The 15343-nt window shown below is 51.0% G+C and overlaps 1 protein-coding gene across 12 annotated transcripts in view; it reads left to right on the top strand.

Annotated features, from left to right (window-relative positions):
• The window catches only part of NCOR2 (nuclear receptor corepressor 2), a 252056-nt gene that overhangs the window by 82757 nt on the left and 153956 nt on the right, over window positions 1–15343 (top strand). For 10 of the 12 annotated variants that reach the window (XM_080369504.1, XM_080369506.1, XM_080369505.1 and 7 more), the window contains one exon: window positions 7702–7829. In XM_080369504.1, the coding sequence (XP_080225630.1) occupies window positions 7702–7829 (128 nt within the window). Of the gene's footprint in view, window positions 1–4648; window positions 4668–5625; window positions 6177–7701; window positions 7830–15343 lie in introns of those variants that run through there. The other 2 variants (XM_080369495.1, XM_080369508.1) reach the window with 2 other exon arrangements.

Below are 15343 nucleotides of genomic sequence, written 5' to 3'. Positions count from 1 at the left end.
CTCCCTTCCTCTTACCTGAATTGGCTTTGGAAAAATTATTTTCTCCAGGCAGAGGCTAAGAAGTGCATTTCTCGGTCTGATGAGCAACTGCTGTGCTGCCAGTGCCAAGGGGTATCCAGGCACCAGAGAGCTTTTCCTTTTATTGCTAAAATAGGTCATGCTTGCTGCTGGCAGAAAGATATTTAAAGCAACTTCTTTTTTCAAAGTTCAGGGTGTGCAGAGCAGGAGGAAGGGGGAGTATATCCTGTCTCTGGCAGAGCACCAGAGTGGTGGCTGTGCCACTTTGGCCACCCCACCTTGCACTGGAGAGCTGGTTTGCAGGTGGCATTGGTTGCTAGCCCAGCCTCCTGCTGCTGGCTAGCATCAAGGGGTCCAAGCAGCAGCTTATTGCACAAATTAATTGCTGGACCATCTGAGGGCCTTGCAGGTTTCAGGTTGGGATACATTACTGCATGCTCCTGACGCTGTGAGAAGCTCAACCTGCCGTGTGTCCCAGGGGGACAGAGAAGCTTTGCAGCCTGAGACTGGGTGGTCAAGTCTTGGCCACTGTGTTGGGCTACTCTGATTTGTATGTCCCCTCTGACCATCCTCGTTGTATAGGGAAAAGTTCTGGGCATCAGAGGCCCAGGGTGTTCTCTGATTTGGGGAAACACCAGCGGAAAAGCAGGAGGAGAGGGAGGGAGCGTGGGGCTGGTGTGGGTGCTGCTCCGGGCAGTGCTGTCTGCAGCCGCTTTCAGCTCTCCTCTGAGGAAATACCAGTGGAAACCAGGACACCCAGGGTGAAGGTGAGGTGTGGGGTGGAGCAAGGTGCCCAGATCCTCTAGAGCCGGTGGGATGAGCGGAGCGTGGGATGTGCCAGGGCAGCACCTGTACGGTGCCCAGCCCTGGCTCTGCATGCCACATGTGCCACAGTTTGTGGGGGATCCAGCCCCGCTGCCCTCACCCATCCATTCCCCAGCAGTTCAAGGGAGTTCTGGAACAGCACGCGTGCTGCTCACGGACAGTGGGAATGGGCCAGGCAGCCTCCCCTGAAATTAGATAAGGGGCAGCTTATAAATAGTGAAATAAATAGGGATGCTTTGGCATTGTTTTTCACTTGCTGCTCGGACCACGCCATTATTAATTGGCCTCATTTAGGCTAAACGCTTGGGAGTGCTTCAGCAGAAATAGCACGTCATTAGGAAATAAAAATTATTCACAATACAATGCCGGGCGAGCTCATAATGAACAGCCCACAACCTAATCCTTGCTGGAGGTGGCAAGGAGCTGGGATTTGCTCCTTGAGGAGCGTGTGCAGTGCCCTGGCCCGTTTGCCTGCCTGCAAAAGGTGACGAGGACAGTGTGGGACAGCAGCTCGTGGCTGGGTGAGGGCTCGGGTGTCTGGGGAGCTGGGCAGGTGAGGTGCTGCCTGTGCCAGATGCTGCCATCAGAGGTGGCTGCTGGCACCGGTACCACCCTCTGCCGGGAGCAGACTCAGCTGGTGGATTTGGGGACCGACCCCGGCATCACAACTCTCGGTGTCACTGCAAAACAAGAGCCGGTGGTTTGCAAGCGAAGCTGCCTGCACCGAAACTCGGTGGGAAGCTCCTGGTTGCTTTCTCGACTGAAGACGTGGTAAACCACGGAGGAAGGATCTGATGCTTTGGGCTGCTCGAGCTGTGTTGCAGGTGCTCGCCTGGCTGTGCTCTAGGTCTCCACGGGTTTCCTCCAGAGCTGTTTTCCAAGGAAGCCAGGAGCTCTGGGCTTGCACTTGTTTTTCTGCTGGTGGGACAAAGGAAGCAGGAGCAGTTCACCTTTCTGTTGCCATATCAGCTCGAGGCTCCCTTTCTGCAGGCCTCGTGTCTTTGGGATCTTTTCCTCAGGGGCTACCTCTTGCAGCCGTGGGAATACCATCTGGGTGGAGCAGTCGGTAGATGCCTTGTCCATATGGATGTGCTGTGTGCTGGAGCTGGGAGAGCAGGGTCAGAGCTGCTGTCGGCTGTGGCGTAGCGTTATCTGGCTCTGCACGCTGTGGGTCAGCGCCCAGGGGTGCTTCCAGCATCGCTTTCAAACCTCTCTTTCTCCCTCCTCGGAGGTCAGGCGTGCCAGACTTGGGCAGCTGCAAGCGGGGGAAGGAGAAATGAAGCACAGCAGCAAGTGCACGCGTTCAAAACAGAAAGCGAGAGATGCAGCAGGGCTGTGCGGCTGCGTGCAGTTATTAGTTTAGCGTGAGGGTTATTCTGAGGTCAGGGGACAGCACAAAAGATGTTGCTGGAGACATTATGGTAGGTAAGGCAGCCAGCTGAAAATGTTTTAAAGAGGGGGAGAGAAAAAGCTGCTGCTTTTTTCTTTTTCTTTTTTCTTTCCCCCCTCCTTTTTTTTTTTTTTTTTTTTTTTAACTTCCGTGGGGCTGTCTCTGTTTTTGCCGAAGGCTTTTCTGTAATATTGCATTCAGTCTCCTGGCTTTAGACAGTCTGATTAGCATATCTAAATGAGCCTGATAGACTCAGGTTATTTAGGGTCAGAGGATTTACCAGGAAGGGGAGGGAGACAGCGCTCTCAGTGCTCCCGGATCAAACACCGCCACAGAAAGACCTTGAGACTGGGAGTGCTTCCACCGGCTCCCCTTCCCTGCATCCCGGGGCAGGGGCTGTGTGGATGTGTCCACCTCCCTCGCTGGCAGCGAAGGATGCTTCTGGCACCTCTGGCTGGACCCAAGTACCTCCGCGGTCTGCTGCATGAAGAAGTGTATTTTAATGAGGCTGCTGTTGGCTCTTTAGCATTTTATTTATTAAAACATTGGCCTTGTGCTGCACTGCTCTGCTGAGTGATTGATGGCACTCCAGGCACTCTCGGTGGCTGTCCATCTTCGGTGATGCTGCTAGTGCTGACTTGGCCCAGCCTGGGGCTTGTGGTATGGGGTCAGGCCCGGCTCTGGAGGCTTGGCTCTTGTCAGGGCAGGTTTCTGGCTGTACTGAGGCAGAAAGCAGCTGTGTTTCAGTCCTTCTCCTTGCAAGACCCTTCCTCAAGCAGGCTTTGAATGAAAAGGGTTTGATGAGAGGGAATTGGACCTGTGTGTCCAGGGCCAGGGTTCTGCAGCATTCCCGTGGGATGCTGGTGTCTGCCCCGGGTGCCTGTGGCTCCCGCTGTCTGCTGAATTGCAGTGTGTGCCCTGCTGTGGGAATCTGCTGTGAGGAGTTGCAGTTCTGGCGATGGTACCAGTGCCTCTTTGTGCTCCCCATCACCTCCAAAGCAGCAGCACACAGCCCCGCATTGCTGCTCCGTGCCCCTTTGCTGCTGGCAGCGTGCAGCCCCTTCTCAGTGGGTTGCTTGGAGCTGAAGCAGTGCAACGGGAGGCTGAGGCAGCTCAGCCCCGAAGAGCTTGCTCCCCGTTTTGATTTTTCGGGTGATGTGCTCGGGAGCTAGTGCAGGTGCATAGTTTGAAACTGCATAATGTAGGTTTTCCTTGTCATTTTTCTAATTAATTTAGCTGGCTTCATCCTAAGCTTTAGAGATGTGGCTTGCTGGTTTTGAGGTGTCTCCTTCTTGCATGCAAGGCCAGGGCAGCTCTCCAGCTATATGTGTCTGTATCTATAGCCAGTAATACCAGGTGGCTTGTGAAGGACAAAGGCAGCAATGCATTTCTGGGACTGAAAGGTGGCGACCACCGAGCCTCTTTGCTGCACTTGGATGTCAGGCCACTCCCAGCAACAGGGATCCAACCCTTTTCTCCTGGCTGGGTGACTTACATGTTTTTCCAAGTCTGCTGCTGACCTGAGCCCACTGCTGCCCCTTGGCCTTTGTGGGTTGGCCAGGCACTGGTGGGGTGGGTGGTTGCAGGAGCAGGAGACACCAGAGCAAGGATGTGCACAGCAGGGTTGCACTGCGGAGCTGCTGGAGGGACAGATGTCTGTGCTGGAGGATGGATCCTCCTGCCAGTGCTCCATGGTAGAGGTATTTTTGGGGAGTGTCTGTGCTGGCTGTGTCTGGGCTGTGTATCTCCTGCTCAAACAAGCTTTCTGACTGCTCACAGGGCTGCTCCTACGGCATTGTGTGGGTTTGCTTCCATCGGGAAGGATGGATGCCCCAGGGAGTGTAATCTTGACTGTGGCAGCTCAGCCTCGGCATCACCGAGCTCGTTCTTGACCCTACTACAGCCCCAGACAGTGCAGGCCGGGGAGGGGAACATCTGCCCTGTTACACTCTGCCCACGTGGTTAGAGAGGACACATGTTCTGTTACCTGGGGTTTTATTTTGGACAGCTGCTGTTCTATCGGGAGAATGATAGGGCCTTGCCATTGAGACTTCCAAAGTGATTTTGGTTGTTTTGCTTTGGTGGTGTTTTGGAAACATTCCTTGTCCCTCGCCTGAGTGAAGAAGCTTAATTTCTATCAGCAGAAGTAGAAAAGGTGCTCGTCTTCTCTTTGCATATCTTCCTGCACTCTGTAAACACTCCTCCCACCCCCTTGAGTCTGCTGATGTGCCCTGGCCTTTCTACTTCCTTAATTTCTGAATCATAATACTTACTGAATTTATGAAATTCTGCAAAACTTCCACGAAGTAAATCTGTGTGGGAGCACCTGAGCCACAAGGAATAACAGGAAGGTTGGTGTAAAAGGAACACTGTCCTGACCAGAGGCAGCAAGAGAACTGAGAGCCCTGGAGAAGGTGCTCTGACACATCAACAGGTTTGGGGGGTGGGAGGAGGGTTTGCAGAGGGCAGGAGATGCTAAGAGAGCAATAGGGAGAGGGAGAGCAAAAAATAGAATTGAACAAAACCCAGCAAAGCAACAGGGAGGAGAAGGAGCAATGTGTAGCTTGGGGCTGTAGAGTTTTTTACTACTTTTATTTCGGGTGTCTTACAGCTGCCCTTGAGCAGGTGCCAAGGATGCACTAGAAATGTTGGGTCTGGATGGGGACTGAATGCTGTTCGGTGGGGGGGAATTGACGTGGCACCCACTGGACGCTGCTCTCCGGTGTCTGCCAGCGTGGGGAAGGTGCAGCGGTGCTGGCAGCGAGGTGCTTCCCAGCACGTGTCTTTAAAACGCGTCTACACAAAACTGAAGCCTCTTCTGAAGGCAGCTCGTAAACCTTTCTGGCGTTTGTGTTTGAAAAACAGTCATAGCTCACAGTGCAATTTACTGTAGTAACTTTCTGAGCAATTAATCCACCTGTGTCCTGCCAGGTCTCCTGTGGTTCCTTTGACAGTTCATCATAGGGCACAGAAATTTTGTCAGTTTTAATCCTCCTCACTAATTTTTGGGTTATGCTTTCTTCTGGTAAAAGCAAACACTGGTGTGAGCGAAATGGAGCAGGTCACAGAGTGAGTTGGGTGATGTCTGGAAAAGCAGGAGCTGGTTAGTGTTCACTAGCTTTGCCCTCGGTGGGGATGCCGGAGAGGCATGTGTGCCATCCCATCCCGGAGCTAATGGCGCAGTGTAATGAGCTTCCCCATCACTTCAGGCCATGCCAGCAGGTTCTGGGCTCCACTAGCAATGTTCTGGTGGGGTTAGGGGAGGAAAAGGCAAAGCTCAGCTGAGTGTGGGCAAGGGGAAAGGAAAAACAGATGGTTCACAGGACGTGCAAGAGCCTTTTTTGGTGTGTGTGGTTTTTTTTTTTCCCTCAAGGGCACAGCCTTTGAGCTTCCCAGACAGGTAATTCTTGTTTATATGCCCACAGAAGGTGATGGTCCTGGTTGTGGGCCTGTTGATGTGTCTTCCCAGACATGGTGTGTTTGTTTTGGAGGTGGATGTCAGGAGCTGCATTGCTCTTCTTTTTTTGTATTTAAAACCACGACAGGCGTGAACGTGGGGAAGCTCATTCTAGGCAGTGGTTCTGCTTTGGCTGGGGCTGTAAGAGCAAATGGGCTCTTTCGCTCCAGATACCGGAGTTTGTCCTGTCTGCAGTTGGACCGGTGGCATTGTCCTGCAGCCCCCCGTGGTGTCCCATGTGGATGGACTCCAAGCTGAAGGAGAAGCAGCATCACAGGGCAGAATCCTCCCATAACACCTGGATCCACAGCACCAGTGGAGCATCCCTGTGAGGACAAGTGGACGCTGTCCCAGTAGTGCCGCCCTCCTGTCGCAAGAACCTGTCTGAAGACAGTCCCTGCCGCAGAGGCTGAGGTTGGGAATGGCCAGGTTGGAGGTAGAGACCAGGAACTTGGGGCCGGCCGAGGCTTCCTTGTGTTTCCTGAGGTTGGTCAGAATGGGAAAGGAGCGGCACCATGCTGTCGCCTGGTGCTGGGGAGGAATGAACTCGATTCCAGAAACTGGTGCAGCTTTCTGGGCACAAGGAGAAGCAGTGGCCATCACCACCACCATTCCCCTGTCTCCACTATTTGGTATATGGCCTTTGCAGCTTTTGTGCAAGAGAGCCTGAATGTGGGGTCAGGGATCTGCTTTTCTTGGCTGGACTGAGTGCTTACCACTTCTGGTTTTCTTCCTGGCTTTCCAGAAAGCTACTGTGCAAACATCTTGTTTTACCCTACAGTGGTCAAAGATTTTGGGCTTTGATATTCCCTTCTGCTCTGCAGCTGGCTGGGGGAGAGCATGGCATCCAGTGCTGGGCTGCCCTGATCACTTACAGCTTGGGAGTGCTCCTCCAGGTGCAGGTTGTTGCTATTTAAGCTCCCAAATTCTTTCTTTGCTTGCCGCATACCTTGCTGGGGCACTTCTCCAGCTTCATAGTGCTGGAGTGCGTTAATCTTCACTGTATCTTATCAAATAATTTCTGTTAAACCCGTTAAGGCTGAGAGTCCCTTGCCCACACTCCCAGCTGCATGCATGTGGTATTTTATGTATTGATTTCTTATTGTATTTTATTTTTACTCTGTAATTTCTTTTTGAGGGACTCAGGGCTGTTTTGTTCCAGTTGAGAACTGTTCAAAATAGACTCCCAGGTGGGATTGGTTCGTCTAATGTAAATGTGTCAGTGTTACCAGGGATATTCTGTGGCAGGGCTTTCTATGCCATTGCTGAAGGTCTTAGTTAATTAGATGATTAGTCTTCTGGTCAAGTATCTATCTGCAAATAAAAAATAGCAGTTGAATGTAGCTGCTAAAATACTGTTGCTGGAATCAGTGTGTGGCACAGAGCAGGAGGGCTTCTTATTTAATTAAAATCAGGAACATACTGTACTGTACTCTCCAAGGGTCAGGGAACAAAAGGGACGTACACATAATAAGTAGCAAACTGTCCTTTCAAACCCCTTGAGCTCAGCCCAGGGGAGCTGCGTTTAAAGGGACACTCTCAAGATAACATTTGTGATTTCGCTTCTTTCTTTTTTTCTTTTCTTTTTTTTCTTTCTCTGTACTGCTGTGTGGATTATTGAAGCTGAAAGTATCCCGTGACTTTTAATTTTCTTCTTACCTGTTCTTCCTCTCGGATTTGAAGTTGTCAGCAGGACTGCTTGGATGCCAAAAAATCCCTCCGTGTGTGCTCATCGGCTGGGTTGAGCTTGCTGGGGTCCCATCCCTGGAGCCAGCCTGCCAGCAGCCCCCGCAGAAGGCTGGGGGCATGTTAGACTGAGCCACCGTCCCAGGGTGGTGCGGGACTGGGGGTTACTGGGAACCCTTTCAGGGGGTGAAAAGCACGGACCTCTGTGGTCCAGCACCCAGTGCTTCAAAGGAGGGGTACCTATATGGTTTCTTCTGAGTTGTAGGGGTTCAATGCTTGCTTGAAAGTTACCACCAGCCTAACGAGCTCTTCTCTGTTTCTGCAGGACGTTGCGCTGTTGGAGTACCAGCATCATTCCAGGGATTTCGCTTCCCACCTCCCGCCAGGGTCTATCATGCAGCCGCAGCGGCGGAGGCCGTCCCTGCTCTCCGAGTTCCAGCCGGGCAATGAAAGGTACTGGCTGCTGCCTTCCCCCAGCCGCGGGCATCCTGAGCGTGTGGATTTCGCACTGTGGTGTGGGGGGCGGCTGTGCCAGCCCTGGGCGATGTTGATGTTCTGTTGTGTGTTGGTACTGACCGTGCTCCCTCTCTGTGCGGGTTTAACTTTGTTGTGCTAATGCAAGTGGCACCTCTTGCCTTCTGGTTTCTTCCCTTGGACTGTTGCGCGTTTTAAAGACATCTCAAAACCACCAAATAACAAAAATCCCACCCCCCTCACTTCTGTGGAGCTACGCATTGCTGTGACTGGTTGCAGCAGCTTTCTTAAATGTGGAAAATAAAGCTGCGTGGCTGGGTTTGGTTGGTGACTCCTGAGGCTGAAGGGAGAAGAGCTCATTTCCACTGTGCATCTCCGCTTCCTCTTCTGCTGCTCTTCCTCCCCGCTTTCATTGGTTTTTTTCTCTTTCTGCCTTCCCCTCGCAACTGTCTCTGAATTGCTGTTTTTTCCTGTCTGCTCCCCTCATGGCTCTCCCTGTGTCCCCGCTTTCTCCTGTAGCCTCCTGTGGGAGGCTGGCAGTGGTTTTGGGCGCTGCTTAGGCAAGCGCTGCGTGGCTGGGGATGCTGGAGATGCTGTAACCCCAGGAGCCGATCTGTTCTGAAGGTTGTCACTCTCACTCTCTGTTTTGTCTCAAAATGCTGTGCTCTCACAGTTTCTCTTCTGCATTTGATGCTTAGTGGCTTTGGAAAAAAACTGGCCTGGAAGTGAAATAAGAGCCTTGCAAAAAAAAAAAAAAGATTTATGCAAAGTGTTATTTTTTTTTAATGCTTATTCCTTAGTCAGGCTAAGGATAAAACCAGGGCAGGGTCACAGAGATGAATTTGTTTCTCTAAAATTATAATTGTTAGGGGGAGAGGAGAAAAACCTCAGGGTGCTGCATGTGTGAGGGCATTAGATGCAGACAGGACCCTCTTTTTCTAGTGGGATGGGTTTGGCTTAGTGCCCAGTAGAAACAAACCCCCAAGAATTTGGAGGCAAAAAGCAGCCTTCAAAGTTAGTTTTGCATTTGCTCTCCTGGATGTGTTCTTCTGGATGGTGCTTGTGGCCCCTGCATGTACAGAGGGTAATGCTGCTGCTGCTGACTGGTAATTTCTTGCAGCATATTGAGAAATCAAAGCAAGCCAGGCAGTGGTTTGATTTCTTAGTGCAGACTAACATGGTTAAGTTGGAAGTGGGTGGAATTCAGCTAAATTTGGGGGAGATGGGTAAAGAAGACTGAGCAAACATGCTCCTGCCTGGTTTTGTTTTTCATGCTACTTACGGTTTGCAAAATGGAGAACCAGTTCTGCTCTCCAGTAAAATGAAGGTTTCAAGGTCTAAATATGCTATTTAAAAACTGTATCTTGGTTCTTCCATGTAACTAAAAAAAACCACCTGCAAGCCTTGGTGTCTGCTATACCACATGCCTAATGTGGTGTGGTCATCCAAGCATCTTGCTTTGGCTTACAAATGTTTCAAGGTCTCCAGACTTACTTTTGTGTTGACAATCATATGAATGTGGGTAAATGTTAATCGAGGTTGTCTGGTCTAGATCACTTTCAACCTGAACAGTGAAGTTTTGGCATGCTATAAAAAGAAGCTTTTTTTTTGTAAGAGGCCCAACTTAGATTTCATCCCTTTTCCCTGTAACATCTGAAATATTGAACTTTTGTAAAAATTATAATGGGTAATAAAGCTAAAAATATCACTTATGTTCAGCTCAGTTGGCATTTTGTGCCAGAATGCTGGGATATAGACCCATTAAAAAAAATATTTTTGGGGTGTCTGGGGATGTAGGATGAGGAGGCCTGCAGAAATGTTCAGTCCAGTGTAAGTAATTATTGGAGTAATTCAGACTGGGTGGGGTTGGGGAGGTGTTAGTCTGTTTTGCAAAGCCAACTGCTGTTTCTCTGCATCTTTAAGCACTACACTTAATCTACCCTGTGAGGGTTTTGCTTTTTCATCTTCGTGGTATGAGGATCTGCTCTAAAGTAGTGGCTGATGTGCTGTAAACAGAGCCCGTTGGGTGCTTGGTTGCTCACCTGAGGGTTCCTTGGGTGCTCGAGGGCCAGGATCCTGGAGCTTCTGGAGCAGGTTGGATCGCTCATTGATGCCCATCCCAAAAAATAGTTCTGGCTCTGCCTGGTGCAGAGCAAAGCCTGAGTGAGGGAGGGTGGGGAGAGCAGCCATCCCTGCAGCTGAGTCCCCTTGGCAGGTTCGTGCAGGGCGCATCTGTAAGCACTTTGGCTTTGTTCCTGGGCTGGGATTGATGGCTTTGAGCAGAGGCAGCTGGCTCTCACTGCGAGGGGCTGGGGAGGAGGGAGCGACCGAAGGCAAACAAGTCAGGTCTGCAGCGCGGGCACAGGGGGTGAATAGAGGGAGGCACAGGGCTGTTCTGTGTCTGAAAGGAAGATCCTTACCTTGGTTTCCAGCCTGATACCCCACCTAGCACTCAGTGGTGGTGAGTGCAAGACAATCCTCCCCTTGAGGCAACTGTCAGGGGAGGGGAACCCTTCCAGTACCTCATTGCTTTGGATGTTCCGAGGAAGAAGCAGCCTGTCTGCTGTTGGTTGCGGTGGCTTTTGCTCTTTCAGGATTACTTCTGGCCTCAAAGAAAATTTGTGAGTCTGGTGCAGGTGGGATGTGGCAGACTGACGGTGCTGGAGATCGAGCCCTGTGCATGTTCCCGGGTGGACGTCCCTGCTGTTGCCATACCTCTCGCTGATCCAGAGCAGAGCCTGCAGCCAGAGAGCATGGTTCAGCCCTCGGGCAGCTGGGTCCCAGTTCCTCTGAGCCCAGCCAGCCATGGGTGGCTGCTGTTTCACCCTTCCCTCCTGGAAGCCACAGGAATTTACTCTGTGCTGGTTTTGGGGTGGTTGTCCCCCAGTTTGGCTTTGCTTTTACCTTGGATGGACCTCTAAAGCTTTTGCAGACTGTCTTTGCGTATGGTATTTGAGGCTCGACCCCATGGATGCTTTAAATCCTGCAGAAATCGTTTGAGCTTGCTTAGATGGTTTTCCTGCAGCTTTGCAGGTTTTCTGTCTCTCCTGGCTGCAATTTTGCTGTAGGCACCAGGATGGTGTTTAGCTGTGGTCCAGGGAAGAGGGAATGAGTGGTGAAGTTTCACCGTGGGCGTCATGTTTTAAGTATGAATCACGTGTTGGTGGCAAAAAGCCGGTGAGTGGCAAGTTGCTGGAAGGAATGGGGTGCCAAGATGATCCCACATTTGGGGGCTCCCTGAGCGAGAAGCTCGTTGAACGTCAGGCTCAGACAGCTGGATGGTTGCACAGCTGTGAGCCTGGTGGGTCAGTCAGGATGGAGAGAATCAGTTGCTGATGGGTCACACCACGGTGGGCTCTCCTCCCTCAGGGGTGGTGTGCCTCCTGTGTCTCCTGTACCCCACCCTGGGCAGCCCAGTGCTGCAGGAGATGCTGGGTAGTTGCAGACTGCCCTTTGCCAAGCGTATCAGCCTTGAGAGTTGTCATCAGCCCTTGGTGGATGGGTAGAGAATTTGCACTGCCTGTGCAGCAATTCTGGCTGGGAAGAAGGAAGGAAAACTTGAACCGCTCTGAGTCTGTTGCTATAGGGAAAGTTGGCTCTGTCTGTCTCTGCAGGGATGTGCTGCTTTCCTTGATGATTTTTTTGGTAGCAGGCTTTTTCTTGGAAGGATCCACAGACTTCCCTTTAGCTTGTTCGGTTGGCTGTGCCAACTGGACTGCAGGAGCGAAGAGAAGTATTTCAGGATCTGCTGTTGGTACAAGTCGTACCATGAATACTTGAAGAGGAATGTCCTGGCAAGGTGACAAGGATTAGGTTTTTTTCCCCCTCTTCTCTATTTATTTTGGTCCACAAAAGAAGTGAGAAAAGCTGGGTTGAGTGTTAAATGGCAGGTGCCAGTGGGGTGAGGGGTCTGAAAAATCAAAGAACTGGGTGTTTCTGCATTGGGATTTTAGAGTAAGGTTCCGTATTAACGCAGGAATGCTGGGATGGATAATGGCCTCTCTGGCAGAAAACATGGCTGTAAATAAGTGGTATGCATGTTAACACAGTATATTCCGCAGTATAAATATATAAATATACTTACCCAGAATAAGATGAGTCACTGTTTTCATAGGAGCCTATTTTCCCAGTTCAGGAGACCATGCTCCTTTTCCAGAGCCTTTCTGCTTAGCAGTCATGAGGAGTTTGAAGAGTGTTGATCTGTAGTATGACACTTCGGGTACGTGAAGCAGCTGCTGTGTTTCTGCAGCCATCTGAGGTAGCCATGTGCAATATAGCATGAGAGCAGGCCTAATTACTGTGCTTATTGAATGTGATTAATCCTGCTGGCTGAGGAGCCTGGGGAGCAGTGGGAAGCTGGGGCAGTGTGCGTGGCCGCTGGAAATCACGTGTAGCTCTCCGTCTTCATCTGTGCTGGGCCAAATGGCATCAACTGCTCCCGAGTTAACAGCACGACCGATCTGATATTATTTATGGTCTTTAATTAAGTTTCCATTTTTAAAGGTGACCCTCTTCCTTGGGAGTGAGCGGTGGTGCAACTGAAATTCCTGCAACCATACATCTTTGTGTCTTTTCCACACTTGAAATGATGTTCTGGGAGCTGCGTTTTCTTCCTCCCTGTAACTGAACGTGGGAGAATAGTGGCTGGAAAGGGCAGGTACTGGTGTGCAGGCACTTGGGGACAAGTCTTGTCTTGCAAGTGCCCCCTGCTCCGGTGGGGGCTGCAGGCACATCCGTGGGTGGGCACGGAGGGCTCCACAGAGGAGGTGTGGAGACAGTAGGCTTCACGGAATGGGCAGTGTTCCCTGGCAGGGGGGTGCGAGGGGACACCTGGGCTTTGCCTTGGCTGGGATGAAGGGGTAACAGTTCATGAAGCAACTTCCCCATGCATCATCTTGAACCAGATTTATTTGGGGGGAGGAAGGGTGATCTTGCAGTGTGTGCAGCAGGCTTGGTGAAACGGGGGATGTCCCTGAAGCCTCCTAAGTTCAGGGAGTCCTGCAGCCACCCAGGACAGCCGAGGGAGCTTTCCTCTGGGGCTCCAGGTTTTGGATGCCTGGAGGAAGTGTGTGGGTGAGCTTGTGGAGGGACACAAACGTTCCTCCTCCTCTTGAGTGAGGCAGTGCCGTTATGTGGCACAGTGTTAAAGCTCCTGCTGCTTCTGTCCATGAATAATTCAGGCTCTGTGTATGGGGATCTTCAATATGCAACTTTAAAGTAAAGCATCTGCTCTCTTCTAAGTCACAGTTGGCTTGGAAGAAGTTGGCTGGGGGGGTGTTGCGTGGGGCGGTTGAGGCACAGCTACCTGCCCTAGGGTGGAAATTCACAGCTGGAGCATCACAAGGTTGCTCATGGGACTGCCTCGTCACAGCCACTTGGTTGGACCTCGAGAGGACCTGGGTGTCCTTGAGCTGGACCACATGGCGAGCTAAGCATCCTGCTCAAGGCAAAGGCAGTCCCACACCTTTGGCTTGTGAAGACTCAATCCTGCTGCTGGTAGGTGGTGCTGAGGCTGTGGGAGCTCCACCTTCCCCACCCAGACAGGTTGTTCTTTCCATGGCCTCTGTTGTTGTGATGGCTTTTCCCTCTCTCCACCTGTATGACAGGCGATCAGCTGGCCCTGTACGTGGTTTTTCTAGCTGCTTGGCAGCAGGTTTGCTCCTACAAACCCTCTGGTTTCCCTCTGTAAGACATCTCAATTTGCCCACTCTCCCACTCCAGCTATCGTTAGTATAAAGGGATTGCTGAAGCCTCTGACAAATCTTAGCATTAGCTATAAATAATTCACTTCAGCACTAGTGGTTTTCTGTATTACTCGCTCTCAAAAGCATTTTATTGTCAGCCTGTACCTGTGGGGGCTGGAGACTTTTCTTCTAAAAACTTATTTTTGGAGGCAAATTCCCACCAAAGCATCTCAGCTGGAAGAAATAAACAGCTGCAGCAAGGTGATCACTTGTCTTGATTCTGCTTCCAAGAGACAGCAAGAGCCATTTTTCTAGCCTGGCTGTGTTGTTTGGCCCTGTGATGTAGGGAAGAATATTTGTGGATGGGAGCAAAACTGAAAACATGCCCTCGTTGGGAAGCTGGTGGGAGCCGGCTCAGGGTGGCTGCTGGTGTTCAGAGCCCTTGGTGCAGGAGGCACGTCTTGGTGAAGCCAGGCTGGGTTTGCTGGATGTTGAAGAGCAGTTGTTCCTCCTGCTGCCACCTTCTGCTGCTCAGCTGGAGAAATGGGAAGGTTTGAAGAGCAGGGGAGGGTTGTGCTGCTCTGGAAAGACAGGCAGCGTGCTCCTGAGGTGGGTTAGTTGGGTGGGAGAGTCCTCTTGAACCTCTGAAAAGTTTGTATGTGCCCATTTCCCTGTGATATGGCTTGAGCAAAGTAAACAAGATAAAGGTAAGATCCATTTCCATCTCATGATGGCTGCTCTTACAAGCTCCAAGGGCAGCTTAGGATGTCTTGTTTGATCCTCTCTCGCAGGAGAGCGATGCTCTCGGCTTCCTTGAGACTCAGCCAGCAGTCAACCCCTTCCTCCCACCCCCACCCCAGCCCATCTCACACTCACCTGGCTCTGGTGTAGGTATAATGTGGCAGAAGATGTTTTCCTAGGTCCCAGTGACCTGTATATGCTGGAGCGCGACCCACACTTGCTCTAAGGATTTTACCTGCTCGTACCTTCTTGACACCCCATGTGAGTCTACTGAGGAAACTGCCCCAGTGAATGAGTAACACAGCTCTGCAGCTGGCAGGGTGCGATTAGTTTGGCAAATTAGTTAATAAACCAAAGGTCTAGTCTCAAGTTATCTTGATCTTCTGGGCTTAGACCTGCCGCAGCGGAGTTGTGTGGGGCTGGCTGGATGTGGGGGCAAACCCTGGGCACCCAGCCCCAGTGTGTCAGCAGATCTCGCGCTGCTCTGCCTCTGAAGTAGCTCAGTGTTTGTGGTGAAGGACTCCAGGTGGAGGCTAACCCGCCCCACTGCGTCATTAACACTGGTTTATTTCATTTAATCAGGCATAACTCCCATGCAATTAAAAACACTCTTTCCCTTCAGCAAAGTAGGAATCTCTGGAATAAACCAGCCAGGTGGGAACTATTTGGAAAATGCAGCAAAACCCCAAACTGGTGTAATGGGAGGGTTTTTCAGGCAGGGCTATTTTTACACTGACAGGGACGTCATCGTTTTATGAAGGTCTGTTGTAAGGAGCTTGCTGCAGGTGTGGATGTAGAGTGAAAGGTGTGAAGGCTTCAAGCAAGAGCAGTTGTATTTGCAGCCGGGACAGGCTGAGCGGGTTGTGTCAGGCAAAGCGATCTTGGGAGCGGCTGGAAATTCCAGTGGATAAAGTTAATAGCAGTTCCAATGGATGTGGAAATGGAAATAAAATAACACTCTATAACACTGCAGCTGCTTTCCCCAGCATGGCCCCTGCCTTGCTGTAAGTAACTGCCTTTGCAAAGCTGAGCGTTGCTCTTATCTTAAAAATACATGTTTTTTTTTGA

Source organism: Falco punctatus (assembly GCF_963210335.1).
Source record: "Falco punctatus genome assembly, chromosome: 1".
NCBI classification, from domain to species: Eukaryota; Metazoa; Chordata; class Aves; order Falconiformes; family Falconidae; genus Falco; species Falco punctatus.
The sequence above is the reverse complement of the archived record's forward strand: the minus strand, read 5'-3'. Positions and strand labels throughout refer to the sequence as shown.